The sequence below is a fragment of the Cuculus canorus genome, chromosome 9, assembly GCF_017976375.1.
Source record: "Cuculus canorus isolate bCucCan1 chromosome 9, bCucCan1.pri, whole genome shotgun sequence".
In the NCBI taxonomy this organism is placed as follows: Eukaryota; Metazoa; Chordata; class Aves; order Cuculiformes; family Cuculidae; genus Cuculus; species Cuculus canorus.
This window is the reverse complement of record NC_071409.1, coordinates 21,223,354-21,249,730: the sequence shown is the minus strand read 5'-3', so window position 1 is coordinate 21,249,730 and position 26,377 is coordinate 21,223,354. Positions and strand designations below refer to the sequence as shown.

General features: G+C 40.4%; 1 protein-coding gene across 1 annotated transcript in view; it reads left to right on the top strand.

Annotated features, from left to right (window-relative positions):
* LOC104063822 (multiple epidermal growth factor-like domains protein 6) overlaps positions 1 to 26,377 on the top strand; it is a 194,697-nt gene that overhangs the window by 113,645 nt on the left and 54,675 nt on the right. Inside the window, exons 6-7 of the mRNA XM_054074867.1 lie at positions 12,326 to 12,448; positions 23,919 to 24,041. Of these exons, the coding sequence (XP_053930842.1) occupies positions 12,326 to 12,448; positions 23,919 to 24,041 (246 nt within the window). The remainder of the gene's footprint in view (positions 1 to 12,325; positions 12,449 to 23,918; positions 24,042 to 26,377) is intronic.

The following is a 26,377-nucleotide window of genomic DNA, read 5'->3' as shown; positions in this document are numbered from 1 at the left end:
TTGATGTCATTTTTAATCTGAGCAAGAGGGAAAAAAAAAAAAGGAAAAAGGAATCTTCTGTGGTTGGTGACATTGTTCATTAGGATACAGGTCTGGAAGGTTGATACGGACAGGTTTGGAATGTATTAATGCCCCTTCTGAATCTCTGCGGAGTCACAACTAATGTATGTCATAAGGAAGCAGAGCGAGAAAATCTGTAACATGCTGTCTTTTGGTTACTGGGGTTTATGTTGTAGATTAGCCTGGAGTTGTTATAGCTCCGGTGAGGGATTGATGCTTGTGGAGGCTTCTTGAGGAGGTGCGATGTGACCTAATGGCTGTAGAGCAATGTCAGTGAGTCAGGTTTTGCAGAAATGGAGTGGATTGTGCTATGCTGTTGCCTCGTCTGCGTGAGATTGACAGTGATACAGAGCTTGGTGACTGAGTGGTGTGTTTTCCACCTGTTTTCCTAGTTCCACACAGTCTTGTCACTGCAGGCACAGTTCCAGCATGTTTCACATGTTGAACAATGCAGTTCCAACTGGCAATTCTTCTCCGAAACCAATTATTACCAAGATTGGCTTATGTTCCAGTCAGTTTGCAAGATGAGTCTATCTGTGTGATTTCTTAAAGCTTTTTACCAACCGAAGTAGAACATTTGTCAGAAATACCATTCATGTCTCCAACCAGGAGAGTATATGTACTGTATAAGCTGAAAACATCAGATAATGAAAGTATTTGCTTGATTATCATTCTTTTGCATATTTTACCTACTGTGTATGGAAAAGACATTTCTCTATGCATCCTGTAGTAAAGACACTTACAGAGCTCAGCAAGTGGGCATTAATATTGCTGCTAACAAAAAACAGATGTTCTCATCAGATCAGACATTTCTCTCCTTTTATTCCATAACTGTTTCTTCAAACTGTCATATCCTGCTGAGAGAAGATGCTGATGGCCCAACATGTAAACCTTCTTAGTATGTCTCTGATTTGAATCTGTGCAAGGAGTTTAGGTTGTATCATACTGTCGCTTATTAAGTACATCTCCTCATAGGGATCCTCTCCTCCTTTGCCACTCTTCGACCTCCCGGTGTCGCCTGAATTGTGCTGAGCAACAATATTTAAAAATTGATAGCCCCATAACAAATTTTCCTTTTGCTGTTATGTCCCATGTCAGAAAAACTTGAAGGAGTGTTGTGGTGAAGTTGCTGATGCTAGTGGTCTCAAAGCCTCTTTCCTAAGCAGAAATTACATAAAACTTTTATTATCGTGTTTCAGCCCACATTGCTGTGGTGCACTGGCACAGCACCCTCTTCCAACTTCACTGCTTACTGTTATTTACATTTATTTTCTGCAGGAAACAGTAAAATTAATGAGGCTGTTTTCATAGGATCATAGAATGGTTTGGGTTGGAAGGGACCTTAAAGATCATCCCGTTCCAACCCCGCTGCCATGGGCAGGGACGCTTCCCACTGGCTCAGGCTGCCCAAGGCCCCATCCAACCTGGCCTTTCCTATAGCCCCTTCAGGTACTGGAAGGTCGCTGTAAGATCTCCTCTGAGCCTTCTCTTCTCCAGGCTGAACAACCCCAACTCTCAGCCTGCCCTCGTAGGCAAGGTGCTCCAGCCCTCCAGTCATCTTTGTAGCCTCCTCTGGACCCGTTCCAACAGCTCCACATCCTTCTTATGTTGAGGATTCCAGAACTGGACACAATATTCCAGATGAGGTCTCACAAGAGAGGAATAGAGAGGCAGAACCACCTCCCTCGCCCTGCTGGCCACGCTGCTTGGAATGCAGCCCAGGACACTGTTGGCCTTCTGGGCTGCGAGCACACATTGCCGGCTCATGTCGAGCTTCTCATTGACCAGCACCCCCAAGTCCTTCACTGCAGGGCTGCTCTCAAACACATCATCGTGTACTGAAAACGGGGATTGCCCCGACCCAGGTGCAGGACATTACACTTGGCCTTGTTGAACCTCATTGGGTTCTGAGCAGCCCACTTCTCCAGTTTGTCCAGGTCCCTCTGGATGACATCCCATCCTTCTGGTGTGGCAACTACACCATTTAGCAAACTTGCTGACCGTGCACTCAATCTTGCTCTCAGTATCATTGATAAAGATATTAAACGGCACCAGTCCCCTGAAGAACACTAGTTGTTACGGATCTCCGTATGGACTTTGAGCCATTGACCACTACTCTTTGAATACGACCATCCAACCAGTTTTTTATCCACCTTACTGTCCACGCATCAAATCCATAGCTCTCCAGTTTAGAGAGAAGGATGTTGTGGGGACTGTGTCAAAGGTTTTATAGAAGTCTGGGCAGATCACATCCATCGGTTTACCCGTGTTCACTGCTGTGGTTACCATATCATAGAAAGCCACCAAGTTGGTCAGACAGGATTTGCCCCTGGTGAAGCCATGCTGGCTCCCATTAATCGCCTCCCTGCTCTTCATGTGCTTTAGCATAGCTTCTAGGGGGATCTGTTCCATGATCTTCCCAGGAACAGAGATGAGGCTGACAGGTTGGTTGTTCTCAGGGTCCTCTTTTCTACCCTTTTTAAAAATGGGCATAATGTGACCCTTCTTCTAGTTCATAGGGACTTCTGCTGACTGCCATGACTTCTCAAATATCATGGAGAGTGGCTTGGCAACCACATCTGCCAATTCCCTTAATTCCTGTTTTCTTCAGTACATAAACATTCTTTAGGATTGCAAGTTCCTCATTTGTCTGGGTAGCCTTTCTTCAGATTGTACTCCCTTGTTATTTTATGTGGTCATTCACTTATCCTGTTTTCCACCGAGACCCTAATGTCCATCTGTGTGGGTTTCATATTGATGTGAATTGGAGTCAATAAGGGTGTACAGTTGCCAAAATACCTATTAGTATAACCCCACTGTGGGGGGCTGGTAACTCTATCGGTCTTCCTTTTTGGCTTCACTTTGCTGTGTACTACTCTGAGATTCAGAAATGGATCATTCAGTTTTGTTTTGAAGACTGAGTGGAGAAAAACATACAGATCTGCTTTGTGAAAAGATTGGGAAAAGTATTTCTTCATGGCTGTGTGAAAATGTCACGGTGTTGTCTGAGGTTGGTCCATGAAATTATCGTGTTCTTTACTTTAATTCTACACCCTGATTTCTCAGCAAATTATCTGGCCTCAATAATTGCTCAAAACTCATATATATGTCTGTGTGTGTGTATTTAATGAAGGATGCCATGAAACTCTAATTAGGGCTGCTTGACTCTAAAGCAGTTTACATATCACAGGCTTACACAGCTATCAAACAGATGCTTCTCTTTTTTTTCATTCAACTGACATTTTCATTTTCTCTGCATATTTTGAGGGCTGAGCAGTGATGTGTTTTGACTCCTGAGGCTACAGACGATATCAAAATGAGGATTAGAAATGAAGCTTTACCTGTCAATTAAGTTGTTAAGCTTGTCCTCCACAGCATCTACACTTTCAAATGGCCTGTTTATTGAATTTGAAATAGTTTTCATTCTTGACCTTGTTTAAATTGAATGGACAGTTCTAATTGTAATCTTTAGAGTTTTGAACTGTAACATATGGTTTGCATATAGAGTTGTGGATGAGGGGCTGTTGTCTGTTTATTGAGCTGAACCACTGTTGAATATCTCAGGAGAGACTTGGCATGTCAGGCATTGAAAGTAAGAAATTGGCTGTACAGATATTGGCCATTTTGGTCTTTTCAAATCACTTTGTCCGGGAGATTTGCTCTTGAGGGACATCTGAGAAATGAACTGTGATTGCGGGATTCAGTCCTTGATGAGGAACAGGTCACCACTTTCAATAGTTGCATTGTGCCGGCCTTCACACGAAAGTAATAGAAAAGAAAAAGGGCAATCAAAAAAAAAAAAAGTCTTGGAGCGCCTTTTCTCCTGATATATTCCTCCCCCATCCCGGCAATGAATTCAAATTATCAGGAACTTTGGTGAATCAATGTCATTCTTTTAAATCATCTGTGGCCCCCACTAACAAGGTTGTGTGACATCTCGCAGCAATTTATTCATGTATTTATTCTCCAGTAAGGCCAGTGACAGATCAGAAAATTAAATTCAGGTCTTTAAGACTAGATTTCGTGGATTGTACCTTTTGGTGCTTATAGTTGTCTTCTCCCCGAAAGTGATTGGTTCTGCAGAGCCTGTCCCCTGCAGCTATAGGGCTACTTGCACTGGCTACGTGTTCTGCAAGCAGGTCTCTGCCTTTCGTCCACACTTCTTCCCCCAAAAGCCATACTTCAAAGATTTCTCTTTCTTTCGCTCCTTGAAAACAATCCTCAGGAAATGCATCTCCCTTCAAACCTGGTCGTAAATATTTATTACCTAACACAGAGTCCCATAGATGACTGTGCTGTTCAGCATTTCACAGTGCTGTGGTCTTTGTCTTTTGGTGTTCTTACTAGAGAGCTAGATAAACCAGGGGCGAGAGAAAGGAAACCTGATCCAGACACAGCTAGAAGGTATTGTAGCTACCTGGAAAACATCTGAAATTTAGGGCAATGTACCAACCACAGGGTACAAAATTCCTCTGCAGCGGGACCGAATCACTGGGGATATCTAAAGGAAGGTGACAGTCTGAAAGACAGCAAATCCAGTCTAAAAGCTTGTTTTTACTGCCATCGATTTTCAGGGGAAGGTAAATAATCAGATAACTTGGAAAGCCTGTTTCTGTGCATGGCTAATTGGATAGCCCTGCAGAAATAGGTGCTGGTTAAAGCTGCTTTGTCCTTAGTCCCGGGCAGAGGAGAAATGTAGTGGAAAACTCACTGCTTTAACAAGTGTTCTCTTTCATTGTGGAGTCAGTTTGCAGGGACTAAATTGGGTAAGGAATCTCTTAACCATGCCTTTTAACCAATCTCTTATCAGACATGACATGCTTCCTTCAGTCTGGTTTGCTGAAGCTATTCCATTAATTAATTTTGTTGTAGCAGGCTTGCCTCAGACACCTGTGACTTACTGAAACTTAAGTAAGCTTCAGCGGCAATTGGAGCTAACCTGGCTGACTTTGAACAGGAGCAGACAATGAATGCTCATATAATCCATCAGAGAGGCCAGGAAAGGGCAGAAACAAATAGCTGAGGAGCAAAAATAAAAGCCTAGGAGCGCTAACAGTTCAAAATGACCCAGCTGGCTCCACAGGAGCACATTTATCTATACTGAAAGCTGTTTCATGAAGGTGTTTTAACATCAGGTTCTAGCAGACCACTCAAAAGAGCTTGTAGCATATTTACGGGTCTTTTTGTGAAGCGTAAACCCCCTCTAGACTACATGGAAGGTTTCACAATTTAAAATCTTACAGCTATCGAAAACTGTTCTTTTCCCTCTTTGCAGCTCAGTTGGGTTCAATGAAACTGAAATATGTTTTTTATTAATATGAACAGAAATTCTGCTTTTTCTTGTTGAATGTTAGGCTTTGTTCTTGATCGGACTTTAAACTTGTGTTTTAATTCCTAGAGTCAATACTTTCATCAAACTTCCTTCAACATGGGAAAAAAAACCAGATATTTTTCTAGCAACAGAAGTTTCAGAAATCCTCCACTCAAACTTTCAAACCCTGAAAACCACTTTAGTGTTAGTAAAACAGGAAAGATTATTTTAAGAAACTTCTGCTGCAAAAGCAAATGATGTCATGCTTAATAGTGAGTACATTTGTGAATGGATTCACACTGGTAGTCAAATTACAGACATTTTCAAACTCCAGACTTGGGGACACTATGTGGTTTAAAGGAAGCTGTGACTCAAATCTGTCATAAATTTATCTACTAATAGCAATAGTGGGTCGTATTTTATGTTTCACTTTTGTAGAAAGAGTTTGACTTTTGTGATCATCTTATGACTGGCTGGGAACCAAGCCTGTTTCCCTTCCTTCCCCCAAGTATATAAATTATTGAATTTAGAAACACGCTAGATTAATGTGTCAAATCTGCCATATAAATTAGCGGGGAAAGACCATATGATATTTTCACTTCATAACTTATGTGAGATTTAAACATCCTCCTGAATATATAAAAGAGACTAATCACAGCACTATTACAAATAACAGAAGGTAAAGCACTGTCATACATCAGGTTAGATTAAAATCCCCTTATTTTCTATGTGAGATGTACGAGATGACCTGCAGCTAAAGAGACTAGGCAAGCTAGTCAGGGCAAGGGAGTGGTAAACTAGATTTTTGGTAACCTATTTCCAAGTAAATGTTTGAGTTGCACATTTTATCTGCTTGCAGTAATTTCAAATATAGCCACTTAGAGTTTCTTGTTTGTGGTTCTTTACATAAGATCCAATCTTCCCTTCCCTGTCTCTGTCACCACCGCTACTGACTGCTTAATCCTCTCAAAATTGCGTGGAAACCAACAACCCACAGGATAGAGTGGGTAAACAAGAAACAAACGCCTGAACTTTAAGATAAAGCTGCAAAGAGTAGACTGTGCTTCCTCTTTCTGGTCGTGATTTTTTATAAATAATTGCTATAATTATTTTTAATTATAATCTGAATTTAAAGCCATCAGCATAAACCATATTCTAAGTAAATGCAAGTAGGGTTCTTCTGTGTGTTGCATCCTTTCTGCAGTGAGCTGGGGGGATTGTGGTGGCTGGAAAATGGAAATGTGCGTGTGTCATTCATTCCAATTTTATGTAGCATTTCTTAGGCATCTGCTAAAAAGGGTATAATTATGCATCTGTAAAAGTCATTTGGGCCAGATCTGCAGATGGTATCATGGTGTTTTGGCCCCTGCATGCTGGTGGTGTGCTAACCCGTACCCGGAACGTGTTTTTTACATTGGCTGCCAGCTGGATGGAAATCTTTTGATCCATGTCAAATCTCCGATGTTTGTGGAGTGCGTAACACAACTATTTGGTCTCTGCCTCTCTTCATGTTGTTATTTACTTGCCTAAGTAAAGAGATTTTGCCAAAACTAAAAAAAAGACGGTAATCTTCAGATGATGCAGTCCATACTGTCCAGTTCTGGTTCTGTTCTCTGATAGTGTCTGGGCACTGTGAAGAGGAAATTTGTTCTCTGCTTATCTATCAGAAAGTACTGGCTTCAAAGAATTCTCTGTCTGTGCATGGTTTTAAGTCAAGGAAAAGAAAGTCTGTCTGTCACCTAGAAGAAGCGCTGCTGGCTCCATCAATCTTAGCTGAGAGAGGACCCTTGCTCTGCCACCTTGTGCCTCCTTAGACCTCACATTGTACTGTTGACAAAGTGTCCTCAGGGTAAATGCCATCCCTGCAATACCCTTGGCATGTGATGTCTCTTTCCATTCAGGATTCTCGAACTGTTTGTGCTGTCGTTGGCTTGGCCAGCCCAAAGAAGGGAACTCAGGTCTGCAGTAGAGGCTGTACTGTAAATACCCTTGTGCTAAAATGTGCAAGCAGAACAAATTGATGTTAGAAGACTGTTTCATGTCATACTTGCTGCACACGCATGCATTGAAGGCATGTGAAAAGTTGCAACTAATGATCTTGTGAGGAATGCATTGCTTTTAAAATATAAATTGCCTTGCCTTTCAGTATTTCTGCAGGCACTTTGTGGTCTGAAGTGGCAGTTGTCCTGCACCAGAGCCCAAAGGTATGCATATACCTACAGAAGGTCATTGCAGACCTGTAGGAGAATGAGTGGTGCAGTAACAGTGGCAGCAGTCGCTGCAGAAATTCTTAGGCAGACCCTTTGGGAAAAAAAGGGATTTAAAGACAAAAGAGGACTTGGGATTGTGTGAGGTGCCTGTCCAGTGGTTAAAACAGAGACAAACACTTCTGAGTCCTTTGGAGGACTCACTTTGGAGTGATGAACGCTTTGGAGGCTTCTGACCCTTCAGGTATTTGTTATATGTAGATTTAAGGACGTGGCTGGTTTACAGTATTAGAGGTGTCATTGGCAGCACCACCTCCTCTCTGTTCAGAGGTGTGGGAGTTGTGGCTGCAGCCAGTTCATGACCTGCAAGTGTTGCTTGGGTGTAGCACATGGAGCACTTACAAACTGGGAGATGAAAAATAGCTCAACCGCTCACAACTCTGTCTTGTACTATATAGCGAAAAAAGCGAGGAAAGATCCTGTAAATGGGGAAGATGCTGGGAATTTGAGACCTGCTGCTATCAGAACTGTTTTCTTTCTGTTTGGGGGGATTTAGGTTTGCATGTTGTTTACATTTCTTAATGGTGTAAAAATCTAAGCTGTTTGTTAGTAGGGAATTTATCTGGCAACGTCTTGCTTTTTTTTTTTCCTTTATAAAAACACGATTGCAGGTTTACTAATTAAGTGTTTAACGCTGCTGTCTGTTTATTTTTAAGGGGCTTATAGATCATAGCTGTTCCTAAATGTTTTAGTAGTGATATGAAAAAAGTGACTGATGTGATGACCCTGAATTCTAAATAAGCAATCGCCCGGCTCTGTATTTAAACAGATTTTGGATGGAAAAATCAAACTGTTGCCAACGTGGCCCTTCAAATCAATTGGAAACAAACTTCCTTGAAGATTAGTGGAGCCACTGTTCAAAGTTATAAAGGACTTCAATATCCTTAACTGCATTAGTAGGATTTGCTTTTGGAAAGGGCACAGTGCTGGCAGCAGGTTGTGCGTTTGTGCACCGTGTCTTCTTTTCCCGTGTTTGGGATTCGAGATGTGCGTCCTTTTGGGATGGAGGAAACGTCAGTGTGCAGCTGTGGTGCACAGGTCAGTCCAAATGCACAGACCTCAGAAGCAAGAAGAGCTAAAAAAGGTGCAGGTCGTGCTTACTAAAATAATTTATGTCGTGGCAACACATAGGATTGACTTTTGGCTTGTTTGACTGCGCACGTGGTGTACTATATATCACTACGTGATCCTGCCAGCTTGTTCACAATGACAAGTGGGTAAAGGGAGACACACTCTCTGTACGTCCTGGCATACGTGGTGTGGCACGAGGTGTGTACGGACAGCATGGAAAGCAGAGATATCTTCAGTGGAGATCCCACTAAAATGGATCTCTCATGAAATCTCTGTAGGTGAAAAGAAGGATAGTCACATACTGGCTCTGCTCTTTTCACCCAGCAGCATAATCCCCTTTGTGAGATAGCCTTGGGACAGCACACCATTCTCATTTCCCTTCTCACCTCTCGTCTCAGCGGATTGCTTTCCCTCTCTTTTGTGGGAATGCAGTTACTTTTATCACAGTCTGACTTGTGATAAGCAAGCCATAAATGGCTTGAAATTTGGGTTATTCAGATAAGCGTCCTAAATTGTAACTATAGAGAGCTGAGCACGTAGGTGTTTCAATTTGTTCTGCAGTGGAAACTAATCCAAATTTAATTATAGTGTATTGTTAAACAGATGCAATCTTCCATAATACCATGATATTCTAGAACTGCAATATAATGATTTTATATTTTTAGATTTTTTTTATAATTTTATAGCTTCATAATTCTAGAATAATTTTAGTTTTCTATAGGTATTCCCATGTGCAAAAAGAAATGGTTGCTTCCATACCTATAACTGTATAAACTTTGGTTTTCCTGGTACATATGTCCTTTACAGTAATAGTGTAGCAATTTAAATATAGAAGTCCAAATATGTTGAAACTTTAAAAATTTCCAAGTGCAGCTCAAGCATTGAGTTTAGCATCCACTTTGCAGACTATTCCCTAGACAACATAATTAAGGCATTTTTCTCCTCTGACTGAGGGTGAAGTTTTTTCCTAGCCTTGCGATGTAGAAGACACTGAAAGGCAATTGTGTGTTGCATTTTTCTTGATTATATCTGTAGTACATGAAGGAAACTTTCAACATATAGTCCTTAAAATATTGATCTTGCAAAGGAAGCCTGAGACGAGAAGGGATCATCTGTCATCAAACTACTCATGCTATATCCTGGGAAGACAGTCATGGGGTTATATCGCCAGGCTTGTTGGTCTTTCCTCTGGTTTCTCCCCTACACGATGGAGGGATTGTTGGGATGAGGTTAGGTATAGCTCCTATATGCAAATATTTAGGGTCTTTTGTTTTTCATTTAATTATATTGCCTTTTGTCAGTATTATTTTGGGAAGTGCCAGCATGAAGGAAATGCCATTGAAAGAAGGGCTGCAGCGAGTCCTCGAGTTGCTGAGTGCAGAGCTCCTCTGTAATCCAAGTCACTTTAAATGTTCAAATAGAGACTAACAAATAGAGTTAAAACTAAGCACTTGTTACTATTAGCTGGACTATTTTTTCTCCTTTGTAAGTGTTGATATCCCAATTTAAAACTGCATTTGGTATATTAGAGAAATTCGGCAGCTGATTGTAGCCTATAAAATTAATATATTGAAGCTCCCGGTATTTGAGTTTATTGAGGTATAAATAGTAGAACGTGGTGTACTATATATCAGCTGCTTCCTTGTGTTATTTTTCTGAGCCGTTTTGTTTATTTTAGTTCTGTGATACTTTTTATTTTAGCTCTGTCCCCTGTGATACAGGGACAAATAGTTTCCTGGGTTTTATTTCATCCTGGTGTTTTTCAGCAGGCTATTTCTTAACAGTATAGAACTTAACAAGATGAATAACATTTTCTTTTTACTGTTTACATTTAAAAAAGCAAACCTTTTGTTTAAAAAAAAAGGGTATTCCAGATGTCTCCAGGCAGTAGGAAATGTATGTGGTATACAGTCTAATAAAACAGCAAATAGAGCAGAAGGATTGAAAAGTGGCACACATTAGCAAACGGTTTGAATTTAAACACTAGTCAACACCAGGACTTCCTTTTAGGTAAGTGATAGTCACATGTGAAGCATTAAAATTTAACTTCATAAACACATTTCTGTAGGACCAGGACGTTGTGCATTTCCAAGTCATCTTTAAAATTTGTTTTTTCTTTTAATTTTGATTAGATTTTCTAAAACTGAATAAACATGAAAGCATAAAAAAAAAAAACCAACCATGAAAGCAAAATGCAAAGCAGATACATCTACAGCAAAAAAAGAAAAAACGAAAGCCAGACTTCTTGTTCCTCAAGTGCAATATGGGGGGGAAAAATCTTTGTGTTGCTGCGTTCTGTTCTGCTGCCAGCTACCTTCACCACAGCAGTAATTGCTGACTTGCTTGTTGTTGCTGCCACTCTTTTATTTCTTTAAATCCCAGTCTCCTTGTCCACACCCACTTGGATTGGTAAATTCCTTAGATTTGAGAACATAATCTAAAGAGCAATTAAATCCTTAGGAGTATTTAATGTTGAAAGGAGGAGTTTTTTTTATAAATGTCTACTGCAGGAGACAGGTTTGACTTTGGGAAGAGGAGAGTGTCTTGGTGGTCAGGATACTCTGGTACCAGCATCACCCCTGGAAGCGGTGGGGAGACAGGGAGTTACCATCCCTGAAGGCTGTTAAGACAAACATCTACCAAGGAAAATTTTGGCAGAGAATGAACTGACTCTTATTTCCAATGACTTTTGTGTAGATTTTTAAGGGAATGATGTCAACATGCCAATCAAATGCTACTTACAGTAGCCTAGTGTTGCTGAAAAGATGCAGAAACTGCTTTTGTGGTACCTATGAAAATTCAGTTTTGTGGATCTGTTTTAAACCTTCACCTGCTTGTTTACTTAACTATCTCGTCTTTTTTCTGTCCATTTTTGTCCATTTTTTATAGATAAAACTTTACAGCAGTGTTTTTCAGCTGGTTTTACTAGTTTCCCTCCTCATTTGATTGAATGTAATTTCGTAAAATTGAAAATACGGAAAGATCCCTGCTTAGGTTTGGAAAAGATGTCACCAGGGAATTGCATAATTATTCAGGAAGATCATCTGAGAGGAAGACATGGGAAGTTCAGGTGAACACGAGGAGGCTTAAGGGACAAGATTCCTAGAAAATGTGACAAAAAATTGTCACTCTTCTTAAACGTACTAAGCTCTGTGTATTCAGTGGTTGAACATGTAATGTTGATTGAGATCATGGGCTCTGTTCTTTTATGTTTTTATTCTGTTTGTCAGCTGTACTTGCTTGTACCCTCAAGAGCACCTGCCAGTACGTTTAAAGGCGTGATGCAAAAGGAAATTATCATATAGCAACTTTTTACAAAAGCTAAGTGTTTGACCAGTGGTACCTACAAGCTCAGATGTGTTATTTTACCCTAATTCTCTCCCTGTTTTTTACTCCTGGCCCCAAGGAAATGACTATGTCCCAGATTACCCTAATTAAACAAGAGCTTCAGAAGTAGAGCTTACGGAGGCAATGCCCGTGGAAACTTTGAAAAACACCATGAAATTTCAGTTTTCTTTGATCTGTTTACAGCGCAGAAGCAAAGTAAACAGGAGAAACAGGGTATGACTTTGCTGAAGCTGTCTTCTAATTCTTGTCATCTACCTTCTCTCTTTAGACATAGATGAGTGTGCGGTGGTGAATGGTGGCTGCCAGCAAGGCTGTGTCAACACACACGGCTCCTTCCACTGCCAGTGCCAAGCGGGGTACAGGCTCCACGCTGATGGGCGCACCTGCGTAGGTGAGTAAATACAATGAGCACTTCAAATACTTCAGGATGTGGTTTTCTCTGCTAAACCCATTTTTGTGTAAGTACAATTGTTAGTAGACTTAACCGTTCTGAGTTTTGTCTAAGTTACAAAGGATCTTGGTATCCTTTCCACGTTAAGTAGTTTGTGAGAATTCATATCTGTCTAAATTTGGTCTTTTTTTTTTCTTGAGAACAAACTGGTGATGGTGTCTCATGTTTCTGTGATGCAATCTCATGAAAATTTCTTTTGCTTTGCAGCAGGCATTAAGTAAATAGGAGTCTTCATTTCCAGTGAAAACATTTCTCCACTTCTGGGCATTTTTCCTTTGTGTCACATCCCCTTGCATGTTCCAGGCATACCCTGGGCTTTTCTGACTCTGTTACTCCCCCTCTTACTTAGTCTTTTTGCCTGTTTTTTTTCTGAAGAGGTACAAACACAGGTAGTGAAATCTCCTGCCCACTGGCACCTGGCAGAACCCTGCTGTTCCAACCAAGCAGTCCCAAAGCGCAGCTTGAATCTTCAGTGATGAAGACAAAATAAAAACTTGTGGTTGCTGCCCTGAAGTTGTATTTAACTTTGCAGTAGTTGACCGCCTCCACCAGACTGCCACATTGGGACACCTTGGGCTTTACTAGGTGGAGGCTTGAGAAGAAGCAGGAGGATGTCATTAACTGTGTCAAGGGGTGAGATGATGAAGTAAAATCTCTGCGACTGTGCTACAGTGAAAATCCTCTTGGGAGGATCAAGAGCAGAGGCCAAATTTGTGAATTGCTGATATATATTTGAGAATATGGTGCTTTGGACTGTTAACTAGAGAGGGAGCTCTAAAAGGCTAATTAAACATTTAAGTAAGTTTTCAGAGAGAGCATGAAGAGGAGAAGCACTAGCCTTCATCTCTTCTCTTCAGCCTTTGCTGTATGTTTAACTTTTTTAGGTAAAACAGTAATATGGAATTGTCTGGTTGAGTCTGGTGTAGATTTTAGTTATTAGGCATAATGATAAGTATGGATGTGGCAGGCTGAAAACTCTCCTCCAAGGCAACATTACATGAATGTTTAGTGATGTGCTAATCCTTTTAATTCACACAGGCGGTGCCCATGCATGTAGGGCTGAGAGTTTTGAGTATTTTTCCTGAGATTCTGCTCATGCTGTGTGCTGATAATTACAGTGCTATACATTAGTGAAAAATCTTTGTTTCTGAAGTGGAACTGTGCCCTTTGATGCAGTCCTTTATCTACACTGGTCTTCAAAAGGCTGCACTGCTCCTGTATATCAGGGTTACATCTTCATCCACTTCAGTCCTGTTTGTAACATCTCTCTTACAGCTGATAACGAGTTTCCCTTGCTCAGGCAGCAAAACCTGTGCTGTACTCCTCCACCGCACACCCAAAAGAGAACACATGAAAGCCGGTAACAAAAGAAGTTGCAAACTGAACTGATTGATACCTTAAATTAGTTTTAAAGTTTCCATATTGAAGATTTTCAATTCATGAATGCTTTCTTGTAGATCTCTTCCCCTTTCTGCCAGCATTAAATATAGAGTATGGGCTGCAGGTCTCCTCTTGGCAACTGGTCTGTTAATCTGAACGATGCTTGCGGTTGTACTGACAGATGTCTGCTCTTGGTCAGTAGGATCCCATTCCAAGAAACAAGCATTAGAAAGCAGTGGAAAGAGGGTGGATATGATCCCAAAGGCTATACCCTGCTTTTCAGATTTGGGTGAAAATCCATCGATTTATAGTAAGGAGCTACTCCATGTATGTACTTATGTAAATGTGACTGTCATAGGGCTGAGCAGTTCAGCCTGTGACACAATGCCCGTTTGTGTGCCTGTGGAGAGGATTAACAACTCTGCCATTAAAAATAAACCCTGTGTTTCTTAGGTTGGACTCTGAGCCCTGGGAGGAGACATGCAGAGTTGATTCTGCATGTTGTTGATGATGATGATAATAATAATAATAATTATAAATATGCTGTCCTTGCGTTGCATTTAAATTGGTACAAAAGTCAAGTTGTTGAATTCTGTAAAAAGGATTAAAATATTCTGTCACTTGAGAAGGAGAAAAGGACGTCATTTGTTTAAATTTTTCAGCCTAATTTTGGGTAATATGAGATGAACAGTCAAGTATGGTCAGACCACATCTGCAGAATAAGTTCACTCACAGTTTGATCATTGTCTCAGTTCTTGCACAAAGTCCCTTGGTTGTGATAAATATCAACCAAATATGTCATCAGTCATTTCTGGTATTATCACAGCAGTAAATTTACTGATGCAACTAGAACACAAGATGTACCAGGGCCAAGCTGCAGAAATGATGTGTTTTTATTTAACGAAATTACCCTTTTAGATTTCTTGGGTTTACCGCATAGAGAGACATACAGTGTTTTGGTAATTAACTGCAATTAAAAATATGGTGAAGTCTCAATCTTTTCTTGAGTATCTTAGCTGGAGAGGGGGTGGATAAGGAAACACTATTGTTAGAGAAAAAAATAATGTAAAAGCAGAGTGTTCATATATAACTAGAAACACTAGTGGTTTTCTGTGCATTAAAAGAGAAAGAAATTCATCTCTTTCTGGTCAGATCTGACTGGGGAGACCCAGAAGTGAAAGATGTGATGTTTGATTTATGTCACGCTCTCTGGACAATCTCATTTTCAGCTGTGTTGGAGAGGGAATTTTATACAAAAAACAAAAAGAACTAAAGTGACTTTGGGAGGAAAAGAGCAAGAGGACTGAATAATAAACACAACAAGTAGGTATCATGGCAATTAAATTAATTTACCTATGTAATACGTAAAACCTTCTACGAACATAGAATAGTAAAGTTTTCTTCTGGTACAAATAATCAAGAAGCTCAGTTTGGAGTAGTCCTAGCTTTCAACGTTATCCGGAAGCGAGTTTTCATTTCACAGATGTAAATATTCACTTAAGTTTATTAAAAATACTTAATACAACGATCAGTTCCATTTGTAGTATCTTGGAAATTATCAAGAATGGACAGAAATAAATCCTAAGATGTGAGACAGGAGTAAGTTTCAGAGAGAACTGCTATCGTAATAATGGATATACACAATAGTGAGTAGAGTATATTGAGTTCTGTTTGGATAAGACACCAAAATAAATGGATATAATAAGCTTTCATGTGTTGGAGCACAAGACAGTTACTAATTGATGAGGACAGAGGGAAGCTTTTTATATAAACCAGTAATCCGCAAGTGCATAGCACTGGGATTTGGGCACAAACTGCTTCCAATAACTGTTGGGGATGGAGAGTTTGTCTCTTCTGCTGCACCAGTTTATACATTCAGTTGGAGGCACTCATACAACCAAGAAGTGTAAACCCAGTAATGCACCTCTCTTTTGACTTAGTGCAGCTAAGCAGAACATTCACTATTTCGAAAAGGTCTTGCATGAGCAATAATATTTCTTCCGTGAATACTTCTCTCCCACATACTAAGAATAAAAATGGACTATGTTCTGGAAATGAGCTGTTTATGGAAGGTGATTATCTCAACTGCAGAAATAAGAAACAAACATCCCTTTAGACAGGGTTTTCAGATGAACCCAGCTCAGATTTCTGTTATATTCATTCTTTCCGTGGTCTTTTTCTTTTTGGCAACCCTGTGTTTCTGGGAGCAAAAGTGCCAAAATCACTTGAGGGGAAGCAGATTTTACAGCCTAGACAGCTTGGAAGTCTCCCATACATAAGGAAGTGGATCTATCTTATAAAATATTCAGCTTACATCCGAAGAGTCAAAAACTTGGGATAAGATATTTTCTCATGTAGTTGCATGGAAGATTACTGAACTTCTGTGACAAGCTCTTCCCAGTGAGTCCGATCCTCTTACTATGTCATCACAGTGTGTTTGGGAACCTGACTAACTGCTGGTGGTCTATCCCTCCGCTGCTAATTTCAGCCTCAAAATACAGAGTTAGAAGAAATCTGTTATTTGTCATTCACCCTGCTCTCATTAGAAACTTCTGCTTGTACTTTAAGGGAAATGGCCTCTACGATGGGTTGCCTTGTTAAGTGATAACTAGTGTGTGAAAGGGAAATAAATACCTTCTTCTTGAATCCTTTGATGATCTCTGATACTGTCTGCTACTCCAGAATCTCATCTTTTGCAATGGTCCTATTCTTTTTTAACTTTATCGTTCCACAGAGTTTGCTCAATATTGAATTCATTTTTAGATGTATGTACCAGACTGAATGTTCACTGCAAATTAGGTAATTAGAATAACTAAAGGTAACACTGTCCAATTTTATTGGCTTTGCTTTTAATGTCTTTATTATGCTAATGTGATGAATTTAACTTCATTGAAGTTTAACCAACCGGTGTCTGGAAAGAAGAAATTCAGACAGTGACTGTGTTTATTGTAATATCAGGCTGTGGGTTTGGATTCATGTAAATTCATTGTCTTCACTGGTATTTATTCCTGTTTGAATGACTAAAACTGAAAGCAGCGCAGTCTTTAGACCCAAATTCATCTCTAGTGCCAGTTGTTATCTTTGTCTGCCTTATGTATAAAAACTGTTGAGATGCGGGGTTTAAGGAGGCTTTCACACACTAAGGCACTTAATAGAGCAAGTAACAAAGAAAACATTTATACCAATCTATAATCTGTGTTTTCCCATGTAAATAAAGGCACAGTATATCTGAAGTTACATTTCTTGTCATTGATAAGGTTGAATTTAAAGTGATGGAAAACATAGGCTTGAAAAGACTGTATTCTAGCTCCATTGTTGCTGTGTGTGCATCCAACTATGGCTTCATATTCTGGCTTTGAGCAAAAATATTAGCGTTATTGTAAAAAAATAGTGTTGACAAATCTGTGTTTCTCAACCATCAGCCAATCTTTGTCTGTCCTGTGTATGTCTCCTGCTGCCATCCCCCTTCCTGTGATGTTGCCTCCCTAGCTCAACATCATCTGTACCACCGTGCCTGTTAGAACTCGGCAGCAGGACAGGTTTTCTACCAGGCTTCATGAGTAAATCTTTGAAAGCAGAGAGCATGTCATTTTTCTGCCTGAACCCCATGCATGTGGTCAGGCTTCCAGCCACAAGCCCCTTTACAGCAGGTGGAATTAGATTCATGACATGCCAAGTTTCTCCCTTTTTCTCATCAAAGATGCATTGCTGGCACCTGGCAGCACAAGCACAATTCGTCCTTTTCCTTCCCCAGATGCAATTCTCCTTTAGTCTGGCACCTTCTCTCACAAAGTCCGCATGATGCCTTGGCAGCAGGTGTGATAAACCCGGCTGTGGCCACTCCGGAGCGATCCCTCGCTCCCCACCCGCTGGCACAGCCCGCGCAGGGCCAGGCTGCCCAGCCTCACTGCTGCAAGCTCTCAGCACAGGAGTTTGTGCTCGTCCCCTTCTGGCTTCAAATCCTCCACTATTCTCGATATGGCAGGTTGCTTCTTATCCTCCCTTACATCCAAACTGGCACATGCCCAGGAAAGGAGGGAGAAAATGGAACTTTTCAAAATCAAAATGTATATTCTGTCACTCGGAGCTGATTTAAGGCATTTTTCATCTTCTGAAATATTTTCATCTTATTTGAATATTCTTGCTGAAAAACAGGTTTTTGGATACAAATGTGCGGCAAGCAATAATATATATCGGATCTGCTGTTTCTCATGTAGAAACCGAGTTGCTTTAAAGTTACATAGCTAACCAGGTGAGGATTTTGCAGACGCAGGTGGAGATCAGAAGCCAGGGTTAGGTCCAGTATGCAGTGAGGTGTCTTTTGGCGACTACTTTGTATGCATCCATGATAATGTAAAAATTTTCTTTTCTCTTTGTCTTTTTAACACGTACTTGACTGCACAAGCTAAGTATTTGCTAATTGGTAGCCTAGGGTGAAATGCATCCTATAGCAGCTTATATAGCTAATGTTTTCTTAATGTCTATTACAGATAAATGAATTAATATTAATATTCCTAAAATAAATATCAAAGCTCTTTGCTGACTGTATTGGGTTCAGTTTCATGCCTTCCGTGGAGGAACAAATAGTCTTCCCAGCTACTCATGGAGAACATAATAAATCCCTGCTGTTAAAATATATATAGATGCAGTCGTGCACGTGCTCGCACTTGCATACATACGGCACAATAACAGGTTCAAATGATCTATCTTATTTTTATATGCAGTGTGCGAATAGGTGTGGGTGTGTGTTAATGTATTTTGGCAGGAGGAGAAATGTTTCTCCGGAGGCCAGGGATATACGTTGAACAAAAAAGAATATTAATTTGCCTGGGTAAAAGAAGAAGCATCTTTTAGAGACGTACTAAAAAGCCTCTTGTTCCTTGTGGTTTACTTTGTAAGTTCATCCTGCGGAGCTTGTGACTCCTGTCATTTGCAGCTTCCTATGAATGGAGCTGAGGAAATAAGCCTGAAAGACAATTTCTTCTTTTTGCAAATCAATGATAGCAGGGACAGAAAAAAGCCAATGGGCAAATGCCACTGGGGCTGTTCTTTTTTCCTCCTCTCCTTGCCTCAGTGGATTCTTGAGTGCTTTGCTGCTGTCAGATCAAAGGGTGGCTGTACTTCAGTCAGCATTACAGCTCTTGGATCTCACCTGCCTCTCCCTGGAATCACAGGCTTTCACTGACGTGGGATGCTGTGTCAAACAAGCACCATGAATGCGAGGGAGAGTAATTTTGCAGAGGATTGAGACAGGTGCGTTTATGAAAGCTGTTCGGTGAGGTTTGTGTATTTTTACTGTCATTTATATATTTAAAATAGGAAATACATTTTTTGGGTTGTTGGTGTGCGTTTCTTCAATGCTTCCTTGGCTCCAGCTGTTAATTCCTGCAGTGTTAACAAGAGGGTTGTGAGCAGGAGTGCATTCAGCTTTGTAAAAACCGATAAAATTGCTGGTGCCAGCCAGGCTACCAGCTGAAGAGGGACACCAAGTCCTGTGAAGCTAAATCCTGCATGACCTGCCTGGAGACACACATTAAAGCCAATCTAAAAGATCTCAGGATAGCACTTCAGGATGCTGTATTTATTCTTGTTTCACCCTGCTGGCCAAAACCAGCTTTAGGAATTGCTTATTAACAGGATTAAAATTATACACTCAAGGTGTGAATTTCACATTGCTTCATAACTTTGAACAAGATTTTGGCCTTGTAGATTTCTGGCTCTTTGTTGCACACTGATGACGATGATGTAGGTTAGGAACTAAATTGTGTTTTGATTCTAACATTTTATTACTCACCAAGTTGTATACAGAGTTGTCCTATAAAACATATTTTACTCTTCAGAATGTCTTTTCTTTATCTCCTTCTGGCTTATGTTGCTCCTAATTGCAGTCTGATTTGTTCATCCTCCTCTTCAGGTTTCTAAGCGAGCACTCTCGGATGCAGTACAGAAATGCCACCTTGGGTTTGATTATTGTTTTGTTGGTTTTTTTTCTCTTGTATATCTTAACATATTCATCAGTTTTTAAGGCGAATCTCCCCCTCTTCCTCAACACAAGCGCACACACATGGTACCCTTGAATATGCCAGGGAAAGATAGGGCCAAAGTTATGGATTTATTGCGCTAAAATTCCTGTCACAAAACCGTTTCCATATGGCTCCTCTTCTGCTTGGAGATTTTATATGCTGTGTATAAAGTGTAAGTAAATCCTGCTGTTCAGCTTGCTTCCAACTCATGCTGTGTGCAATGAGCACTTGGCCTTCGGATTCAGCTTCCCCGAATCCTGCCCTCCACAGAGCCTTCACACACTGTGCTTCGGGAGCATCCACAGCCAGCTTGCCTCTCCTTGTCTCTCATGGAGTGGCCATGAGAGTGTCAGAAAGAGTCAGAAAAGGGGAGGATTAATGGGTTGAGGGTGTCAGAGAACTTTCTCTGAAATTCTCCAGCCTGTTTTCAAAATTCTCATGGTTTCTCCAGTGCCTCTGGCACTCAAGATGTCTTTGCCCAAGGCAGCTAGGCGTTCAGACCCCTGCATAAAACTTTTTGGTGTTTTTTGTAGTGTTGCGGTAGGACAGAGGTTGGATTGGCGTGGTCTGAGTGTGGCGATGCCTGGTTGGGTGGGAGTTGTCCCTTGGGCTGCGATGGAGCAGTTCAGACCTTCGTGTGCCATCATGCTTTGTCAGCCACCAGCAACTGGTTCAAGCTCAGCAGGAAAACGAGCAGACTCAGTTGCTAATTGGTGAGGTTTTGCCACCGTGCAGGCAGCTGTCACTGTTCACTCCCTCACATCGTGAGGCTGATGAGGGTCAGCTACATAGCAAAGGCAGCAGTTTGTCACCAGCCAGTAATTACTGAACAGTGGAGTAAGGGCAAGGTCAGCTCTGTCTGCAGGTGAGACCTTATTTGGAGTTCGCCTGTATGCCTGGTTATCTGTGTTCAGGGTGGTGTAAATCAAAATATAATTGTGCAGCCCTCCCGGGAGCACAGCTGTGGTTAGAGGAAGGAGAATCTGTCTCACAAGGAGAGCTCAGCTAGCAAAATGAAGGCCATGTAGGATGCTTTTCTCCTGTAAGTAATTTAGTGAATCAACACCTGGGAGAGAAAAGTGCTAGTTACACCAATGGACAAAACTTTTACAGGAACAAATGAGCATAAAGCGGCCATGAATACATTTGAGTTGGCAAGTGGAGGTGATTTAGGTAAAAAAGGTAGGAGGAGTTGAGCCTGACTGCTTTTAATTTCCAACCAAGAAGGGATGGCTTCTGTACCACTGGTTTGGACAGAAACCACAGGGTCATGAGGTTATTTACTACAGCAGGTGTAGCTGTGCTGTGGGTGTGGAGTCATCCCTGCTGACTCCTTGGGAGTTAATGCTGCACTCCTTAGTCCTGAAAGGTCGTAAAGAAACATCCACCTAGCAGGTGGTTCAGCCTTTAGCATGGAGGTAAACCGATGGGGTGGAGTGGTGTGGCATCAGACAAAGTGGTGAGATAGCTGCTCCAGGGGTGAAGCACGTATGGATGTGATCAGCAGTGGCTGTGATACTTTTGTAAGAGAATGGGCTCTGTAAGGTGTCTGCTAGAGTGGATTCCTTCTTGGGTTATCCAGAGATGGTAAGAACAAATCTTTCTCAAGCCACTTCTAAGTTTCCCTCCTGTAAGTCAATGCTATTTCAACTCCTAACCTTCCTTGTCATCAGAAGGAAATTTTACTCTTTATAACTTCATGTTTTCTCCACTGAAAGGTCATGATTGCGGTGAGCTAGAAGATTAGCTTAAGGTGGCCCAGTTCTCCCTCTTTAGGTGCTCTAGAGGCCCTGGCAGATGGGACTAGAGAACTAGACCCTGTCCTTGGACAGTCAGGAAATGAAAGTTACAGTAAAATTTTTTGCCATAGTGCTTAACAGCCTGGAATAGAGCTTTGTAGGATGGAATCTATTATCCATTGAAGTTAATAAGTCAAACAATAAGAGCCAAATGTGTCGGATAAAGAACACTAATGAGTTATTTTTAGGTTTTCCTGAAACCTGCCTATAACAGGAAGGAACAGATAAGTCAGTGGAAAACAAATTGATCAGTGGTTGCTTTATGTTCGGAATAGTTTTTCTTTACAAACTTCTGTCTTGTCTAAGGAATTCCAAGGCTGCTATCTTTATTCAAATTACTATGTTTGCTATCATCTCCCCTATAATTTGTTGTTTGCTTGTTATCATGTCACATAGTATTACAAGTTTTACTCTATACTGTAATCATTCTCAAATTAAAGCTTCAGATGCTCTGAAAACCTTTATAATATGCAGGTTTAACAGATGCTGTTTGATGCTGATTTCATGTAATTTATCCAAATGGAAAATGAATCAGCAAATAGCTCAATATTTCATATCAGCAAAGAACGAGTTGTTGCTTGAAGCTAAATGCTTTGTAGACCACAAACTGTCAAACTGCAAAGGCAAGTTGTCAGCCTTGAAAGTGCCACGTAGGATGAAGTGCTTTTGTCCCTCGGAAACCTACTTCCAACATATTGTGTTGGAAGTCCAACAGTAAATTTCAGTTCAGTGATTTTATGTTTTTCAAAATACTATCAAGTCAAACTCTCAGCCTGCAGACAGTTGCGTTCTTGAGATGGCAGGAGGTGAAGTGAGGGAATTTGAAGACATTCTGGGGCAGCTTCCTTCTTTGCACCAAGTGGTGGCACAAAATGCCATTGGCTACATAGAAAAGTGAAAACTGGAGGAAATGAAAAAACCTACAAGATACTTAAATGAATCTATATATAATAGAGGTTTTTCCAGTTCCCTTCTCCTTCATATCTATATATGTGTGTGTGATTGGCCACTGGAAGAGCAAGTAGCAATGTCTAGTGGAAAATACTTTCAAGCTTTTCCCAGGATTACCGAAACCATGACTCCACTGCAGCTGAACTGATTTTGACTTTCCTTCTGCTTCGGTAGAAGTTGGCTTGTAGAGAGCTTGAGGTAGCCAGTGAAGGAGATGTCAGGCTGAAAGCGAATGAAGAATACCGCTCAAGTGTGTCAAATTGAACAATAATTAGTAAAATGCTAAAACCATGTTAAAGGTTGAATTGTATGGAAATAAACTCAACTTTTAAAAAGATCTATTTGAAACTAAGCAGAACTCTAGAGAACATATTTTAAAAGGTGTTCTCCAAATTTGCCTATGTAACGTTATTCGCTGATATGTTAATGTAAGTAATACTCCAAACTGATACCTCCAGTTCGTGGAGAACATCAGATTTTGCTATGAAAATTCTGGCTCTTAATCCAAATCGGATGTGTCCAAACAGTCCCAAAAGGCCTGGGTTTGTGTGTGCAAAGTCTTTATTCGGGCAAATACATCAGTATGCTTCCAGAAGGTATGCATTCCTGAAATAAACCTGTAAAACCTGTGAAATCTTTGAGATGGAGGCTTGTGCAGACCTTTTATAAATAGTGTTTCTGAGTCGTTACCACTTAGAGCAGCTTATCCTTGAAATAGCATGTTATTGTTCAAAAAAGAAAAAAACCTCAATGTGTAACATGAATGGCATATGTTTTTAGACTGAAAGAGGTCTTTTGGGGCTCTTCAGCATTTACTTTCTCTAGACTTTTAAATGCACGTTATTATGTGGTGAACTCCAGCGATGTATGTGTTTATAAGTTCACACACCTTGGAGTGCTAATAGCTATTGTTTAGAGCAACTCTTGAAATCTGCTCAGTTACAGCAAAATAAGAATAAAATTGTTCTTTTCTTGTCCTGCTTCCAAGGTGTAATATGAGCCTGGATTCCTGCTGTTTACAGCATTGTTGCTACTCTATGAAAAATGCTGTCCAGCAAGAGAGAAGGTAGCATTCAAGGAAGACGACGGCTTTACTATGCACAAAATTCTGTCAAATGTTTTGTTGTTTGTTTTTTTTTTAGCCTAATGTCTTACAGCTATTGTAATCTTCATTGCTAGTTGTAGTGATGGCAGGTAAGACCATTTTCAGATAAAAATGTGACCTTTAAGTTGACAGTGTGCTCTAATTGGTTTCAGTGATAGACCCCTGCACAAGTGGGAATGGAGGATGCTCACAAATCTGTCAAAATGAGGGAGGAATTGCAAGATGTGAGTGTCATCCAGGGCATTATCTTTCTGCAGACAAGAAGTCCTGTTTAGGTAAGAAAATATGGACTATTTATTGGGAAGAAAGTTATTAATCAGTACTTGGTCTTATTGAGCTTTGAATGGGAAAAAAATATGTTATACAAATACATGTATGCTTTTTAAAACAGCAGTTCTGTCTGATATTTTTGTCAGTTGATAGTCTTGAAGGACAATTTTAGAAATGAAAATTACTCTGTGATCTCTTAATTCATGCTTTCTAGCAACCAGATTTGTAGATGCCGTAGTGTTATTCTTGTAGGGTCCCTTTAAAATAATGTCCCACATATCCTGAAAAATTGGTTCAAGTAACAGTCTGAACCAGGTCACTGAAAACCTATTTAGAATTCAAAGGGCTTTTTAGCAGGAGAACTGTTTCCATATTAATAGAGAGACTACTGTGAAGGAAGAAATCACGAAGTGTAAGATTTCCAGAGAGAGGAGCTTAAATAGTTAGATTCCAAAGTCCTGTACTTAGTCTGGGATTTTGAAAAAGTTGTAAAGCATTTCTGCAGATATTACAGATATTAGAGACCAAAATACCAGCTTTTCTCTTTCAATATGATGCGGGGAAGCTAGATAGTTATCAGTTTTATGAAGTTAAAAAAATGCGTGTGACTTCATGGTGCAGAGATCTTTAGCAGCCTTGTCTGGATGAGGGTACGTTATCAGACACTAATTTTGAACTCTTCCTTTTGAAAATTTGGCCAAAATGTTGCCAATACTTAAATCATTTCCTTATGTATAGAGTATTCCTACCCTAAGGATTTTACTTAAAAATGTTGTATGCCTTTCTGTGAATAGCACTGCACGCCTTAGTGCTTTCCTGCTCTCACTGAGATTACTCATATGACTAAGGTTACTGAAAAAGCAAAATAGTTTCAAGTAGTGTAGACACTGATGATTAGTAGATGGAAACAGCAGTGGGTTTAATGCTTGGGTCAGCATGTTATTAGATATACGTTGACAATTCTGTTAATTTATGTGTAAGCTAAAGCACTAGATAGCTTGCAATGTTATATTGGAACAAATTTTCTTTCCAGCCTTATGGAAACAGACTTCTGAATCATTGTCATGTCTTACCATGGATATACAATTATTGTTTTTTTTCTCCTAGAAATTATTCTGTGTCTTTTGCAAAATTCAAGGTGGTATTTCACTTTTTGGAAACCAAGCTAGAAGGAAACGGAGGGCAATTAAAGTGTCATGCTTTAGCTTTTAGCTCTATTTACAAGATATGGAGAAGCGCATGCAGGATGGTGTCTGTGGTTCAGTTTTCCAACTTTTTATTTTTCTGTTTGAAAAAGCAGAAAAAGAGAAAAGAACATTTACAGCATTTGCCAACATACTCTACTTGCAAAGTGACAATTAATTACAGAAAAAGGAGAAATAGACCATTTTGTTCTAAACGGCAGCTATTCACGTTGCTGCTTCAGCGAAGCTGTCATTTATCCTGAAATTTTCATGAGTCGGTGTGTGGTGTTTGCACTGCCTGGGGCCTCCTTTTGCAAGCAGGCTGATTGCATTCGTAAAGCTACTTGTATTCAAGTATAAAGAACCACGAATATGGTATGGGTTACAGCGCATATGGAGAAAGAAACCCGTTAGAAAGTGGTTGGCTGTGATAAGAGGTGAAGAGCCACACACCAGATTGTTCTCTCCTGTGGGCGAGAGACTGACCCTGGGTAGCTGTGATGAATAATCTTTATATTGCAATAAAAATGTCAGAACAAGAGAAAGGAGCAGGAGGTCGGTTAAGTATTTGCCATGTGTAAGATAATGTCAGTTGTTGCACAGAGGCTGGTGCTTTCTGCAGCGGGGCTCCACAGCAGCAGTATTTAGTACAGGTTTTTTCTTTTCCTTTTTTTTTTTTTTTAATTCAATAATTATTCCTTAAAAGTATTTTTATGCCTCACTGAGATTTTAGGAAGAAGGATGCCTTTTGTGGCATAATGTCAGGATATGGAATGGTAAGTGTAAAGCTGAGGAACAGGATCCTTGACAGAGAACTGGGTGAAGAACAGCCCCCCCCTGCTTTTATTCTTTTCTTACAGATGAGGTGAGCCTCCTCATTTGAGTAGGTGCCTCCCTGCTGGACTTGTGTAGAGGAACCTGCAGGATTTTGGGGGTGTGACAGGGGAAATCTCTCTCCATCGTACCTGCTGAGACCTAGACACCACTTAATGCAAATCATTTGACATTCAGGAAATAACAAATGTTTTCTGCTCCACTAATAATTTTAGGGTACGGGGAGACGGGACTTTTTTCTGTTCTTTACGTGGCTTCTTTTGCCATTGCTTTTGTTCTAGGAATAACAAGCAAGCTACTTTGGCTGATACTGTAAATATAAT